Raw genomic sequence first — 15,657 nt, forward strand, 5'->3', positions numbered from 1 at the left:
AGGGGATGGTGGTGATCCCTGCTGTACTCTTTCACCACAACTTTCTCTCACTCTTACTTCCTGTTTCTGTTGTACCTGTATTTCAAGGGGCCGGCCTTGTCACTCTCTGTGTCACGCTGAATATCCCTGAGAACTATGTTAAGGGTACACGTGTCTGTGGAGTGCTCAGCCACTTACACGTTAATTTCACGAGCAGGCTGTTCCGTTGATTCGGATCAACCGGAACCCTCATCGTCGTAACTGACAGAGTGCTTCCATCCCATTCCCAAGTTAGCCTTGATCCAGCTACTCTGTGATCAATCCCCTTACAACCCTTACTTTCCCCTCTTTCTTACAGATATAATAATGACAGTTTTTTTTACATTTCTGAAGATCTTGAGGAAGAACAGATTTGTAAACTGATCCTTGACTATGTGCAGATTTTCTTCCTCCCTGCATTTAGTAGTTTCAATATTTTTTTTAAATCACCTTATTACACAAATTCATCTTCCGTAGCCGTTTTTCTGCCATCTTTCTATTTAAATATACAGCCTTTGTTTCAAATGATTTTGAGCATAATGGAGCATTGAGTACAATGACTGTTGTTATTAAGCTGGTGTTTGGAATATAAATTAACATGAAAGTTTGACCCTAATTTGATCCTTTTGTTACCCTATTTCTATTGAAACGCACATCCTTTGTTTCAATTAATTCTGAAGATAACTTTGGGACATAAATTAACATAAGATTTTGATGAAAGGTTTTTATTTAGATCACTGTAAAAAAGGTAGTTTTTTACTGTAGGATGTGGAGGTGCAATGACCCAGTGGTTAGGGCAGTTGGAAGATTGCAGTTGCGATTCCCAGACCGGGCATTGTGTGTGTTTATTGAAAGAAAACACCTAAAAGCTCCACGAGGCTCCAGCAGGGAGTGGTGGCGACCCCTGTTGTAGTCTTTCTCCCAACTTTTTCTCACTCTTTCTTCCTGTTTCTTGAGTAACGTTGTGATGGACTGGCATCCCGTCCAGCTGGGGGGAACACATACGCCACAGAAACCAGGAAACCGGGCCCATGAGCCTGGCTAGGCTTGAAAAGGGCGCATAAATAAATAATAAGGATCAGAGACAGTCTCAGGTTGGTTGATAGCAAAAGAGTTAATTTAGATCTCTTTAAACAGGCAGTTTTTATCAAAGGACCAGAAGCAGTTTCATGTGGGTTGGTACCAAAAGAGTTAAGACACCATTACACTCTTATCTATCTCTGATCACTATTACATTTTTTATGGTTTGGTCAAAACTTTAACCTTTTAGAATTTAAACTAACCATGTCTGGTCAAAATATTTAATCTGCTTTATGTTCAAACTGGCCAAATCTTTTCCCTCACACCTACCCTACGATGTCATTTTAAATATGAACAATCACATCATCAAACACTTTACACGACGAGATAATGCATGATTAATTCAAAACAGTGTGAATAAATAAGCATTACATTTAACAGAAAGGTTACAGGAACCACCTCTCTATTTCAGTAATGCCAGAAGTAGAGTTCTTCTGTCTCCTTTAATGTAGACAGTGTCCCTGTAATCTATATAAGTCTCTTTAGCCCAGATATTGTAGATAGTGTCTCTGTTCTTCCTATTATATAGGTTGTGTACCCTGTCCCATATAATTTATACAATGTTATAATCTAGATAGTGTTTCTCAACCCTATATAGTAAATTAAAATCCTTAATTCGGTCTGTTTTATTAACATTTTTGCCAACTACATTTTACTATTTTTTGGGTGCTACACATTCACCGCAAAAATGTTAATCAAACAGACCGAATTAAGGATTTTTCATTTTGGGTAGGAGTTTTGAAGTGGCTATTTTAATTTGGAATAATTATATGAAAAAAAGTGCTCAAGTGGAAGCAGAGGCAAATCGTAACTCGCAAATGAATACTGCTGGCAGTACTGTGCAAGCAGTCGATAAGAGCTTGCCACGGCTGATGAAGTAAAGTATTGATTTTTTCCAGTTGGGTGTGTGTCACGTTTTTTCGCTGGCTCAAGCCAAATCCTAGGTGAATTGAGAGTAGTCTATTTATGATGGTTGGCGTGGAATTTCAAGGAAAAAATTATAAGAAAAAGTGTCCTAAGTCAAAGAGAGTACACATGTCAAATTTGGTGAAATTCAGTTGAAAATTGTAGGAGTAGAAGTAGTTTACACAACGCACACACAGACAACTTGCCTTAATGCAGATAGTGCTTTTGTGTCCTTCATAATGCAAAACAGTATCCTCGTGTCCCATATGCTGAAGATAGTATGTTCATGTTCTCTTTAACTCTTTTGTTACCATATTTCTGTTGAGATGCTCTGTCTTTCCTTCAATTAATTTTGAAAATAATGAAAATAACATTGTCGGTATTAATTGGTGTTTGGTTCATAAATTAAATACTAAGTTCTGTTGGAAGATTTTAATTCAGAACTCTTGAAAATAAGATGTTTGTACCATAGAGCCACTGGTGGTCTCGGGTGAGTTAGTATCAAAAGGGTTAATGTGGATTGTGCCAAAGTTATAAAATAGAAAATGTCGTAAATTGTTAATGTTGATTTAATAAAAGGGACTGCATTGTCACATATTCAAACTGTTGCCATGATCACAGTCTTATCCTTGTGATACAAATTTACTTGATTCAATTTACTTAGTTAAGAAAACAGATGTAACTCTTACTTGACCTTTCAGTGACCAACAGTAAATAGTAAGAGTTTCTTTTCCCTCAGTGAAGAAATTTGTTCTAATAACTCGTGTGGAAATCTTTTCTCATTTACTTGTTTTGGTCATTGTACTGCGACCTAGCTTGAAGGGTTTTAGTCAAATGAATCTTGAAGGGTTTTAGTCAAATCATCCTGAAGGGTTTAAGTCAAATGAATCAACATCAGTACTTTTTTTTTAAAGCCTTATACTTATTCTTTCAGTCTCTTCTATTAAACTGCTAAGTTACAGGGATGTAAACAGACCAACACCTGTTGTTAAGTGGTGGGTGGGAAGAAACACAAAGATACACACACACACACACATACATACATACATATGTGTATATATACACACACACATACTCTCATACATGAAGGGCTTCTTTCAGTTTCCATCTACTAAATCTACCAAAATCCATTCTCTAGACTTGGGTCAGTACAGGGCTATAGTAGAAGACACTTGCTTAAGGTATCACAAGAGTGGGACTGAACCCAAAACCATGTGGTTGGGAAGCAAACTTCTAACCACACTGCCATGTCTATTTAAATTTTCAGAACCACTTCATATTTATTAGCAAGGCAAATAGGAAGTAAAAGCAATTATGAAGTTTTTCTACTACAGTGGGTTTTTTTTCCCCCCATTTTTTTCCCTTTAGATTGAACTCAGTGCCTTACAGCAGTGCTACCGATCTCTGGCTTTACATTTGGATATCGTTTTCCGGAAACGTTTGTGGTATATAATGCTAGAACAGTTCCTCATGAAGTATGTGTGGAGTGCTGCAGGTTTGGTGATGGCAGCAATACCCATCATTACTGCCACAGGAATCAAGGCTGATGGTAAGATCCTGTTTTCCACACCTCTCTCTTTGTTTCCATCTGATAATACACAATCATCACATTCATCATCATCATCATCATCATCATCATCATCATCTTCTAACGTCTGTCATCTATGCTGGCATGGGTTGGACAGTTTGACCAGGGCTGGTAAAAGCTGAACGGGGCTGCACCAGACTCCAGTCTGTTTTGGTATGGTTGCTATGGCTGGATGCCTTCCTAATGCCAACCACTCCGAGAGTATAGTGGGTGCTTCTATGTGCCATGCCACCGGCAGGGGTGTCAGTTGTATGACCACCAGTATCTGCCATGATTTTGATTTCGCTTACCTTGATAGGTCTTCATTTCAAGCATGGCATACTGCCACAGGTGTGTGAGAATGTCTATGTTGTATATTTGCAGGCTGTGTGTGTGTGCATGACAAGGGAACCATGTATTACCTAATGAACTTCAATGGCTTACAGCAGTTTCTGCTAGAAGATGCAATGCACTCATAGTGGAGTGCGTATGTTGGCGCTTCAAAAATGAAGTATAATTTTATTTGGGGAAGTATTTATAAATATGGAAAGCATCTCCATCTTTTATTACTCTCTGTACTTGACTAATACTTTTTCTGAGGCATAAGTATATGGACTTCTAATGCCAGGTTATTTAGTATTGCTATATAGGTTTGCCTCCCATGGAAATAATTTGATCTTCTATTTCAATCAAAGCTGCATTAGTGAAACCAATATCTTGCTCAGGATTATTGAACTGAAGTTGATGCTTGAAATCTTCAGCAACACCATTTCTGAACATATTCCACAGTTGAACAGGATTACTTACTTCTCAATTTTTGAGAATAATAGCAAAAAGACATCTTAAAAGTCTTGGGTGTTTTTATACTGAAGCTTCTTCTAATGTAGCTTCCTATTGCAGCAGGTTATTTGCAAGCAAACCTATCTTGAAACATGCTTCTCAATATGTTTTGCAAATCTCACCATCAACTTGTTTCAAACTTTCCCATGAAGTTGGTCCTCTTTTTACATGAAGAAGCATTCTCAGATGAAAGCATTCATTTTGGTTTGGATGTAGAGTATATAATCCACCAACAGTTGTTCCAAACTTAATACCAGAATGACCTTGAACCTTTGTACCTATTTTGTATCTGTTCCATTTATTATTACTCCATGTGTCATAAGAAAGAGAGAGAGAAAGAGTGGGAAAATAGACAGATAGAGAAGAAAGAAAATCATTGAGAGATGGTGTTTGGTCTTAGTTTCACTTTGCGGGACAACAAAGAGACAGAATGTTCTGAAGTAGTATGGCAGAGTTTTAGTTTCACTTTGTGGGACAAAGAGACAGAATCTCTTTGAAGTAGCATAGCACGGCAGAGAGACAGGCAGACAGGCAGTTAATAAAGAGGGGGAGAGAGAATAGAGGAGACATAGAAAGAAAATCATAGAGAGATGGTGTCTGGTTTTAGTTTCACTTTGTGGGACAAACAGATAGAATCTCTCTTTTATATATATATATATATATAATAATAATATAATAATAAATATTAGGGAATAAATCCAAATTTACAGGGAAAAAAATCAGATTTAGGATTAAATCCAATTTTATAGTAAAATATTATATAATATTATTAGAGACAAAACCACTATTTTGCAAAACAAACAAGGAAAGACTTAATCTTCAGGTGGACTTCCAATAAGTCAGTTTCAAATTATGAAGTCATAATTTGAAACTGACTTATTGGAAGTCCACCTGAAGATTGTCGATCAAGACAAGAAACAATTGTAGTGGCGGTTTTTTTGACTTTTTATTAAAATTTTATGTATTGATTAAGTCTTTCCTTGTTTGTTTTGCAAAATAGTGGTTTTGTCTCTAATAATATTATATATATATATATAATATATATATATATATATATATATATATATATATATGTATGTATGTATAAAAGGCAATTAAAATTAATACAGAGACTGGTACATCTGCATATTTTTCATAATTGGTTTTTATATGACCGACACATGTTTCTGGTGCATAGGTAATTAGCAGTTGCATTTGCATCCAGCTATTTTCACCTGTGCACCTTTGTTCAAGGTCTGTCCCCAAACGTGGATTAAAGTGAGCTGAGTGTATTTAGGCATGACTCACATATTTTGCTTGGTTACTATAGCTTTAGATAGAAAACAGAAAGCGAAGGGGATATTTAGAAGCTTGATATGGCTATAAAAGTTACTGCTTCATTGACCTCAGTCCAACCTTCAGCTTCAGTTTGAACCTGAGACTTCTCGACCCAATTGTAGGTCAAAGTGTATTTCTCAGTGTTTGGTTCAACAGTTAGGTACTAAATAAATGAGATTAAATAAAATCAAATTAAATTCCATCAGATTGAATAAGATACGTGTGGTATGAGGAACTTATTTATGATTGCAATTTCAAAAATTCTCTCCATAATTGAGTTTTAGATTATATGAAGTTTTTACATCCTATATGCGTTGCTATGATTTATATAAAAAAAAAAGGTATTTTAGTTCAATGAGAATATTGATTGCTATTTGAAAGTCAAACTAGATATTATCCTGATAACATTTTAATCTCATTTAGTCACTAGCTGTTGTACTAAACATTGAGAAATACACTTTGGCATACTTTAGGATCAAGGGCTCTCAGTTTCGAAATTAAGCCAAAGGTCAGAATGATGTCACCTATGCAGTAACTTTTATAGCCATATCAAGTTTCTAAATTTCCTTTTCGCTTTCTTTTTTTTTTTATCTGAAATCGTTGTAACCTAGCAAAATGCATTATCCATGCACAAATACACTCAGCTCACTTTAAACCTCATTTGTGGAGAGACCTTGAATAAAGAGGCCTAGTTGAAAATAGCTGGATACAAATCATCATCATCATCATCGTTTAACGTCCGTTCTCCATGCTAGCATGGGTTGACGGTTCGACCGGGGATCTGGGAAGCCAGAAGGCTGCACCAGGCTCCAGTCTTATCTGGCAATGTTTCTACAGCTGGATGCCCTTCCTAACGCCAACCACTCCGTGAGTGTAGTGGGTGCTTTTTACGTGCCACCTACACAGGTGCCAGGCGAGGCTGGCAACGGCCACGGTCGGATTGGTGTATTTTACGTGCCACCGGCACGGAAACCAGTTGAGGCAGCGCTGGCATTGGCCACGAGTCGGATAGTGCTTTTTACGTACCACCAGACCAGGGATCCTAGCTGGTTCAATTCGATTTCGATTGCCCCACCATGTCTTCGCAAGCAAAGAGGGTTGGCATGGGTGCCTGTCCTCGGATGAGGTTCGATATCGACTTCGCTTGCCTCAACAGGTCTTTGTGTCCAAGGGAGGAAAGGCATGCATAAGTGGGCTGGGCTCACTTGTCCTGCCTGGTCTTCTCACGTACAGCATATTCCCAAAGACCATCAAATACAACTGTTAATTCTCTCCGCAGCATAAACACACGTCTGTAATATCTAAACCAATTATTCTGTATAATTAACTCTAAAAATAAAGATTAAAATAAAAAATATGCAGGTGTACCAGTCACTGTATTCCTTGAAATTGTCTTGGATTCATAATCCAGTAAAGCAAACCCAGAATTTACCCTTTGGATGACTTATAGTGAGATTGCTCACCCTAAGTAATCCTAGATGCTCATTTCAACTTGATGTGGTTAACCTGAACCTGGATTATAGCTGAGTGCTCATACAATAACTGCCTGAATAATTTATACCTATATATTCATTATCACATGATCACGTGACCGACCAGACCATCAGATGTTGTTACACATCGCTGGTCACAATGCGTTCGCATTGTTTTAGCCTTTGAATGACGCCACCACGCTGGGTAAGTGAGCAGGCCAACAGAAGAAAGAGTGGTGAAAGAGTACAGCAGGGATCACCACCCCCTGCCGGACCCTCGTGGAGCTTTTAGGTGTTTTCGCTCAATAAACACTTACAACGCCCAGCCTGGGAATCGAAACCGTGATCCTCCGACTGCGAGTCCGCTGCCCTAACCACTGGGCCATTGCGCCTCCACTATGTATATATATATATATATATATATATATGTGTGTGTGTGTATATATATACTTAAATATAAGAGAGTTACTGCTAAGTGGTTAACTCTAGTGCTAAAAATAGCTCCTTTTTCTGGTATACCCGCCAAACGTTGTTTCCAATAAGAAATAACATTACATTTAACGTAAGGAAAGTGAAATACAACGAAAAAATAGATTAAGCCCAAACAATTGTTTCATTATTAATATAATATGCAATTTTACTAACATATTTATCTATAAATCATCAGCGGCGGTTAGTCTTCGATACAATTTATTAGATCCTCACGAGCGTCAAATACCCATGCGGTTTAATCGATTGCATACATAGTTATGATTCAGATTCCCCGCCAAAAATATGGTAAGACTTAGTAGAAACGAATACTGCATATAATATTTACTGCAGCATCATTAAATTTATAAATTTAATTTTAATTTTTCACCCTCATTTATGAATTTATATATATATATATACTCAATAGTGTGCAAAAGTCTTTGACCACTTTAAACTTTTGTAAGTTTCTACTAATTATCAACTTATAATTGGATGTTTTGCATTGTTTTTTTTTGCTTTTTTACAGATGAAACATTAGCCCTGTTGGAGTCATTTCCATACTTAATCATTATATTTTGTAGTAGGGGTTTTGAATGAGAGGAGAAGATATGAGACGACCACCAAAAATGGCTGTGCTAAAATTTTCAGCCACCTCACATAAACCAATCAAGATACAGTGTTTTAAAACTGAAAAATGTCTATAATGAAAATTTATTACATAATGTTCATTTCAAGAAGATACTGTACATTGTTAATATTTCATGTGGCTTCCCTTAGCTTGAATAATTGCTTCAATATACCTGGAAAGAGATGTGTACAAATCCTTCACCATCTTCACTGGGATGAGATGCCATTCTCTGTAGCTGAGCTCCCACAACTCTTCAAGATTGCATGGATTCTTCTGATGAACTCTTCTCTTTAGTTCTGTCCACACTTGCTCGGTGATATTTAAGTCAGGGCTCTGAGCTGGCCAATCTTTCAATATGGTAAGACCTTCATTAGCCAGACCCTGTTGTGTTGCACGTGATCTGTGGCATAGAGCTCCGTCATACTGAAAAATCTCTCCTTCATCCAAGTCTGCTATCAAATTGTCCTTCGACAACTGGATGCATTTGGCACTATTCAAGTTACCATCAATTTTAACTAACTTTCTTGAACCATCACTTTTTTTATACATCCCCAAAGCATCAAACTCTTACCCCCAAATTTCACTGTTTTCATTGTGTAACATAGGTCATTTTGCTTTCCTGGAGCACTTCTGACAATCTCCTCATGCATTAGAATGTGAAACAACTCATATTACACAATGAAAACAGCTGACCTTACCAATCGGTTTCCATATCAGCTATCTCTAATGAGCGTAGGGTTATATAACCGGATAGTCGCCTAACACTCTTGTACTCCTAGCGCGAAACTAATTGGTAAGATTAGTTGTGATGGATATATAATACTGTACACTTTGGATAAGACACCCACTCTGTTGACAGATATACAAATACATTTTTGCCTGACTTATGCACTTTTAGATGACTTACAGACGCTCTCTCTCTCTCTCTCTCTCTCTCTCTCTCTCTCTATATATATATATATATATATATATATATATATATAACAAAATTAGAAAATGGAGAAACATACTTAAATCAATCAAACATCAACCAACAGATGATACCCAATCAATACTTTATTACACCATTACATAATAGTAAAGGCATTATACAAAATATGTTGTAAATATAATTAGACAAGGAAATAGAAATATAAAATATAAAATATAATATGTAATTATATCATATCTGACAGCTGTTTCGGCAGTAAGGGCAAGCATGCCTCATTTAACCTATAAGCCATATAAGGCAGGTATAAATGAGACATTAACAAGGATGCCCCACGGCCTCTTCAGAGAATTTAATTTATACACACACACACATATAGATGCATACATACATACACACACACATATGCACACATCTAGCACTGGTGGTGGTGCCATGTAAAAAACACCCAGTACACTCTGTAAAGTGATTGGTGTTAGGAAGGACATCCAGCTGTAAAAACCAAGCCAGAATGGACTTTGGAAACTGGTGCAGCCTCTGGCTTTGCCAGATCCTGTCCAACCCAATCCAGCATGGAAGACGGCTGTTAAATAACGATGACGATCATGATGATGTTGATGATAATGTATATATTAGGAATACCAAAAATTGATGTTTCATTTTTCATGAGATATTTTAGTTGATTAGAAATAGTGGAAATATTTTTATTAATCAAAAGCGTAATCATTCTCATTAGCAATGACATTTACCCTGTTGTAAAATTAGTTTGCAAATTCCATACTAAAAAACATTGAGTTATTTTTAGAAAAAAAAAATGGCATTTACGTACTGTCTAGGCATCTTCATAGCCACTGGGAAGAATGTTCAAGTGGCTTGAATATGTGTAAACCAGATGGAGCCAAGTCTGGTGAGTAGGGGGAATGAGGAAAAACTTCCCAGCCTAAAAATGTTATCCGTTCTTGGGTAATCTTTTGTGACTGCAACATTGCATTATCCTTTTGCAGAATGATATTTTTTCCCCTGTTTACTAGAGTTGGCTGCTTTTGTGTGAGTGTGCAGAGCCTTATTCATAGGTATACAAGCTGTTGGCTATAAATCTGTAGCTGTGCAGAGATGAGTTGTCTTATTACACTGTATGAGTCACTGCAAATACAAATAGTATATTGTTGTATATTTCAGGTACCTGTGTAAATGATGACCCAGATGGAGGAGTTAGTGAACGAACTCAGTCTTTTACCACTGCCAGGAACTTACTTATTTCAGCAGCTGATTCCACTGAACGGATGATGTCTTCGTATAAAGAAGTAAGAATTTCTGCTCGTTTGTACTCATTTATATTGTGGCATCTCTTTCAAGTTTCTAAATATGTGTTTCCAGGTAAATCTCAAATCATCAATTGCAATACTCAAAGGTAGGAAAGTTGTGTGATATCTCCCAACATATAGGCGTAGGAGTGACTGTGTGGTAAGTAGCTTGCTTACGAACCACATGGTCCCGGGTTCAGTCCCACTGCATGGCACCTTGGGCAAGTGTCTTCTACTATAGCCTCGGGCCGACCAAAGCCTTGTGAGTGGATTTGGTAGACAGAAACTGAAAGAAGCCCGTCGTATATATATATATATATATATATTTGTATGTATGTGTGTGTATATGTTTGTGTGTCTATGTTTGTCCCGCCAACATTGCTTGACAACCGATGGTGGTGTGTTTACGTCCCCGTAACATAGCGGTTCGGCAAAAGAGACTGATAGAATAAGTACTAGGCTTACAAAGAATAAGTCCTGGGGTCGATTTGCTCAACTAAAGGTGGTGCTCCAGCATGGCCGCAGTCAAATGACTGAAACAAGTAAAAGAATAAAAGAGTGTACCAAACAACATGACATAAACAGCAAAGACTGGCAGTTTTCTCTATTGATGTGTGTGCGGGATGGTGATGAACCACAATGAGTGGAGAGATGTTGCAAGCTGTCCTCTTGTAACTGAAGAAGACCATCACTGATCATTGCCCATGCAAAATGTCAGCAACACTTGTGTGAAGTTTTTGGTTCATTAAGGTTTGCACAACACTTTATAGACCCTGTCCACCCTATTGACATGATGAAGCGACAAACTGGAGCAAGATATCTAGTGCTAGTATGAGTCACAGACTCAGGAATATGGGAGCAACATGAACTCTAGCACAAGTAAAAGTTCCCCAAAATGTCCACTGTCATTCTCTGCATATATGGTTTTATATCAGAGTGACCTTCTCTTAGAGACATATTTTAACAAAAGCTGAGGGGTGCCTTGTTCTCAGTGGTCTTCCATCATGCTGGACACCAACCCAGAATTAGGTAGACATTGAACCTACACTGGGTTCATCCATCCTTTTGACAGGTCATGTTTTTAGTCCTGCTAGGTTTCTATCAACTCTACTCACCATGCATACATACACATACATACATACATGCATCTATCCATCCATAAATCAATCAATCAATCAATCAATCATGATCATGTTGTAGTTGTTTAGAAAAATATAAGATTCTATAAAGTTTCTGTTGTGTGATGGAGGAAAAAGGGCAACAGAAAACAGAAGCAAACGGGAGAAAGAAATACAAAAGGGCCTTACCTGTTGACCTTGGCGGAATGAGCGATCACTCTGAAGAAAAAAACACATCTTTTCTCACTGCCGTCTCTGCTCGAACTGACCACACGTGCTTCCTGCCCACGCATGCCCCGTGCCTGTGCCACCGGCCCCTGCAGTGCTCACTTCCGTCTACCTCATCTGCAATCCCCTCCACCAACACCACATAGCTCCATCACAGCCCATAACTCTTCTAACACCACAGTTTCTTTTATGGTTTTGAAACATCTGGAGTTTGTCTTACATTAAGTCATTCTAGTCACACTGATACTTGTAGTTGATTTTGTTTCAAAAACTTATCAATGAAACTGTAGTAAGACTGTTTTTATGAATGAGTTTGTTCTCTTACAGATTACTGAATTAGCAGGTTACACAGAGAGAGTTCACACTATGTTGTCAGTGTTTGATGACATCAAAGAAGAGAAATATGTACGGAATACTGTCTCATTCAATGATGGACGTTCTTCTGCAATGTTGAAAATCTCTGGTAAGTTAATAATGAAGTTATTGTGTTTGATTCTCAAGTACACTGCAACTTGTCAGAAAATGGTAAAATGGAAGACGTAAAGCAGCTATAAGCCAAGTAATGAAAGACAGCAATGAAAGCCAAAAGTGTATCTACAGTACACAGAATTCCTGGTTTTTCCTCCTAAAATATGTAACCATGCATTCGTCCACAGCCAGTCTGAGTTGCCAATCAACAATCCATTGCTGTATTGTGTGCAGGACAGATTTTAGTACAGATCTATGACATATAAGGTTTGCTCTTTTTATCTCGTGGTACATCTTAGTGCCAATTACGTATTTCAACGCTAATAGGCTTCAAGTTGGCATCTATTTCAACTAATAACAAGGGCCAAGAATAGATTCCCTGTAGGACACCAAATGCAATCACATAGTTGCAGAGTGTTATTCTATTACTGTGACTGTTTTTCTTGTTTTAACCAAGAAAGAAGGACTTCAAGCAGATACAACTGCTTTTTCATCAGACTTTATTTTCTTTTCTGACTGTATATATCTCTACTGTAACTAACATCTCTTGCTTCATCTCTCGCTGAGATTAATACTTCATCCTTGATTATAAGATTCACCAGGCACAGGAGTGGCTGTGTGGTAAGTAGCTTGCTTACCAACCACATGGTTCCGGGTTCAGTCCCACTGCGTGGCACCTTGGGCAAGTGTCTTCTACTATAACCTCGGACCAACCAAAGCCTTGTGAGTGGATTTGGTAGACGGAAACTGAAAAAGAAGCCCATCATACATATGTATAAGTAAATATATATGTGTGTGTTTGTGTGTCTGTGTTTGTTGCTTGACAACCGATACTGGTGTGCTTACATCCCCGTAACTTAGCGGTTCGGCTAAAGAGAGCAATAGAATAAGTACTAGGCTTACAAAGAATAAGTCCTGGGGTCGATTTGCTCGACTAAAGGCGGTGCTCCAGCATGGCCACAGTCAAATGACAAACAAGTAAGAGAGTAATAGAGAAAAGAGTATGTCATCTGTTCCCGAAGATATAGTATCTTATCTGTTGCTGGGGGTATCTAATTTGTAGTTGAGATGTAACATCTAACCTGTAGTTGAGTTTGATATCTTGTTTGTTGCTCTGTGTAATATTTCCTGTGTACCCAGGATGTAACATAGTGTATTCCATCCTGTACACTTTAATCTATGGTTTATGTTCTTATCTCTAACCTCAGGTTCAAAACATCATGAAACTTGCCTATGTATTCACTGTTGTGTTTGAATTAATGAGTATCTCAAGTATTGTAAATGGATGACACTTATAAGTCATCTTCTATATTTACATGCAACAGCATCTGTACTGCCTGTGACATATCAACATCATCGGCATCATTCAACATCCATTTTTCCATGCTGGCATGGGTTTGACATGAATTGATGGACCAGAGGGCTGTGCTAAGCTCCAGTGTCTGCTTTGGCATGGTTTCTACGACTAAAAATAAAAATAAATGCACCCTTTTTAAAGCCTAGCCAGACAGATGGGCCTGGTTTCTCGGTTTCTATGGCGTATGTGTTCCCCAGCTGGACGGGACGCCAGTCCAGTGCAGCGATACTCATTTTTGCCAGCTGAGTGGACTGGAGCAACATGAAATGAAGTTTTTTGCTCAAGAACACAATGCGTCACCCGGTCCAGGAATCGAAACTACAGTTTTACGATCATGGTGCTGTCACCCTAACCACTAAGCCACGCACATCCACATGGTTTCTACAACTGGAAACCCTTAAAATTCCAACCAGTTCACAAAGTGTACTGGTTGCTTTTTGGAGGATCTTTTTATTGGTTGCAACATCTTCAATGGTATTCTGACTTCCACAATAACCTATCACACTCCACACTTTTAGAAACCTATCTCATGACTGGAACTACGTTACCTCATGATATGAACAATGCTCACACCATTTTCATTCCATAAAAAACAATTTCTGATTACATTTGCAGATGTGGTATAAGTAACTAAAGTGTTGATAACATATGCTATAGCAAAGCTACTGCCTCACCAAATGAATTTACTTCTAACCCAACCTACATAGTCATGCCATAAGATATACTTCACTATTTTTCATGCTAAGAGTTGCTGAAGCATGGAACAAACTGCCGGCATCAGTTGTTAGTTGTTGGAGCACTGCATCCTTCAAAACTTCCATGCTTCCTGAGATTCGCCAGCACTACACCTGATTTTCTCCCCTCCATACACACGCAAGCATGTATCTGACTCCTACATTGTTAACTTTCCAGACATTTGTACATTACTGCATATGCCGTGATCATGTAGATATATTTATTTTTAAAGACATTCTGTCTTTTTCTTCAAATATGGTGCATCTAAGCCTAAATTATCAAAATGTTCTTCCTCATTTTATGATAAGTGTGATTTGAAGTTAATAGGCTGATATTTCTAGCTGGTCAAGAAACCATGCAGAAGCACTTTCATTGGCTTATATAAGTGTTTTGTCAGCTTGCAATGACAGTCAAATCTTGTTAGGAACATAACTTTCAAGTGGAGACTTATGTCTTTCAACCACTTAACACTTTAACAACAGCCATAATCTTCAGCTTGCCATCATAGCTTTTTACCTTTTTTTTGTAAATAAAATTTGAAAAGTGAAAGAAATAAAACTATCAAGTTCTCCAAAGTAACAGATATGCTTAAATAAGAAAGCTGTGGGCGACAGAAAGATAATCTGGCAGTGTGATAAATCTATGACAATAGACTGTATTATTAATCTCTGACTACAGCTCTATGATAAATTTATAGCTACAGTTTGTATGATTAACCTATGACTACAGACTGTAAGATAGATTTATGACTACAATCTGACCTAGTTTGTACTTGCACGATGAGGAAAGTTTGATTCTAATACTGAACACTGCCAAAACACTTGGTTAAATATAAATCCTAGTTATATTTTTACATCTCTCTCTTGTTCAGTATATCAGCAGGAGTAGGTGATGTTTAGGTCAGTAAATGAACAATGCTGTTAATGTCTGGTTCTTCAGCTGGTGAACATCACTTTCTCCTCTTGACCACAGTAACTTCTTGATAGATTGGAATTTGGAATGACATTAGAGAAAGGGTCATCGTTGTTGTTATGCACTAGGCAAAACTAGGTATATACCTTGTGCACTAAAATCAAGAGAGCTCTACAAATAATTTAATTATTAATCCAATTAAAAACCTGAAAACTTAGTGATAGAGCCAGTGTGGTCCTTCCCAGAACAACGAAGGATGGGTGAAATGGCTTTGAGAGGCTTGCTAGTGTTATGATTTGTCACACAAT

General features: G+C 37.6%; 1 protein-coding gene across 1 annotated transcript in view; it reads left to right on the forward strand.

Moving 5' to 3' along the window:
- The window catches only part of LOC115210332 (ATP-binding cassette sub-family D member 2), a 65,814-nt gene that overhangs the window by 29,063 nt on the left and 21,094 nt on the right, over positions 1 to 15,657 (forward strand). Inside the window, exons 3-5 of the mRNA XM_029778866.2 lie at positions 3,373 to 3,553; positions 10,407 to 10,531; positions 12,205 to 12,340. Of these exons, the coding sequence (XP_029634726.1) occupies positions 3,373 to 3,553; positions 10,407 to 10,531; positions 12,205 to 12,340 (442 nt within the window). The remainder of the gene's footprint in view (positions 1 to 3,372; positions 3,554 to 10,406; positions 10,532 to 12,204; positions 12,341 to 15,657) is intronic.

This window comes from Octopus sinensis, linkage group LG4 (assembly GCF_006345805.1).
Source record: "Octopus sinensis linkage group LG4, ASM634580v1, whole genome shotgun sequence".
Classification (NCBI taxonomy): Eukaryota; Metazoa; Mollusca; class Cephalopoda; order Octopoda; family Octopodidae; genus Octopus; species Octopus sinensis.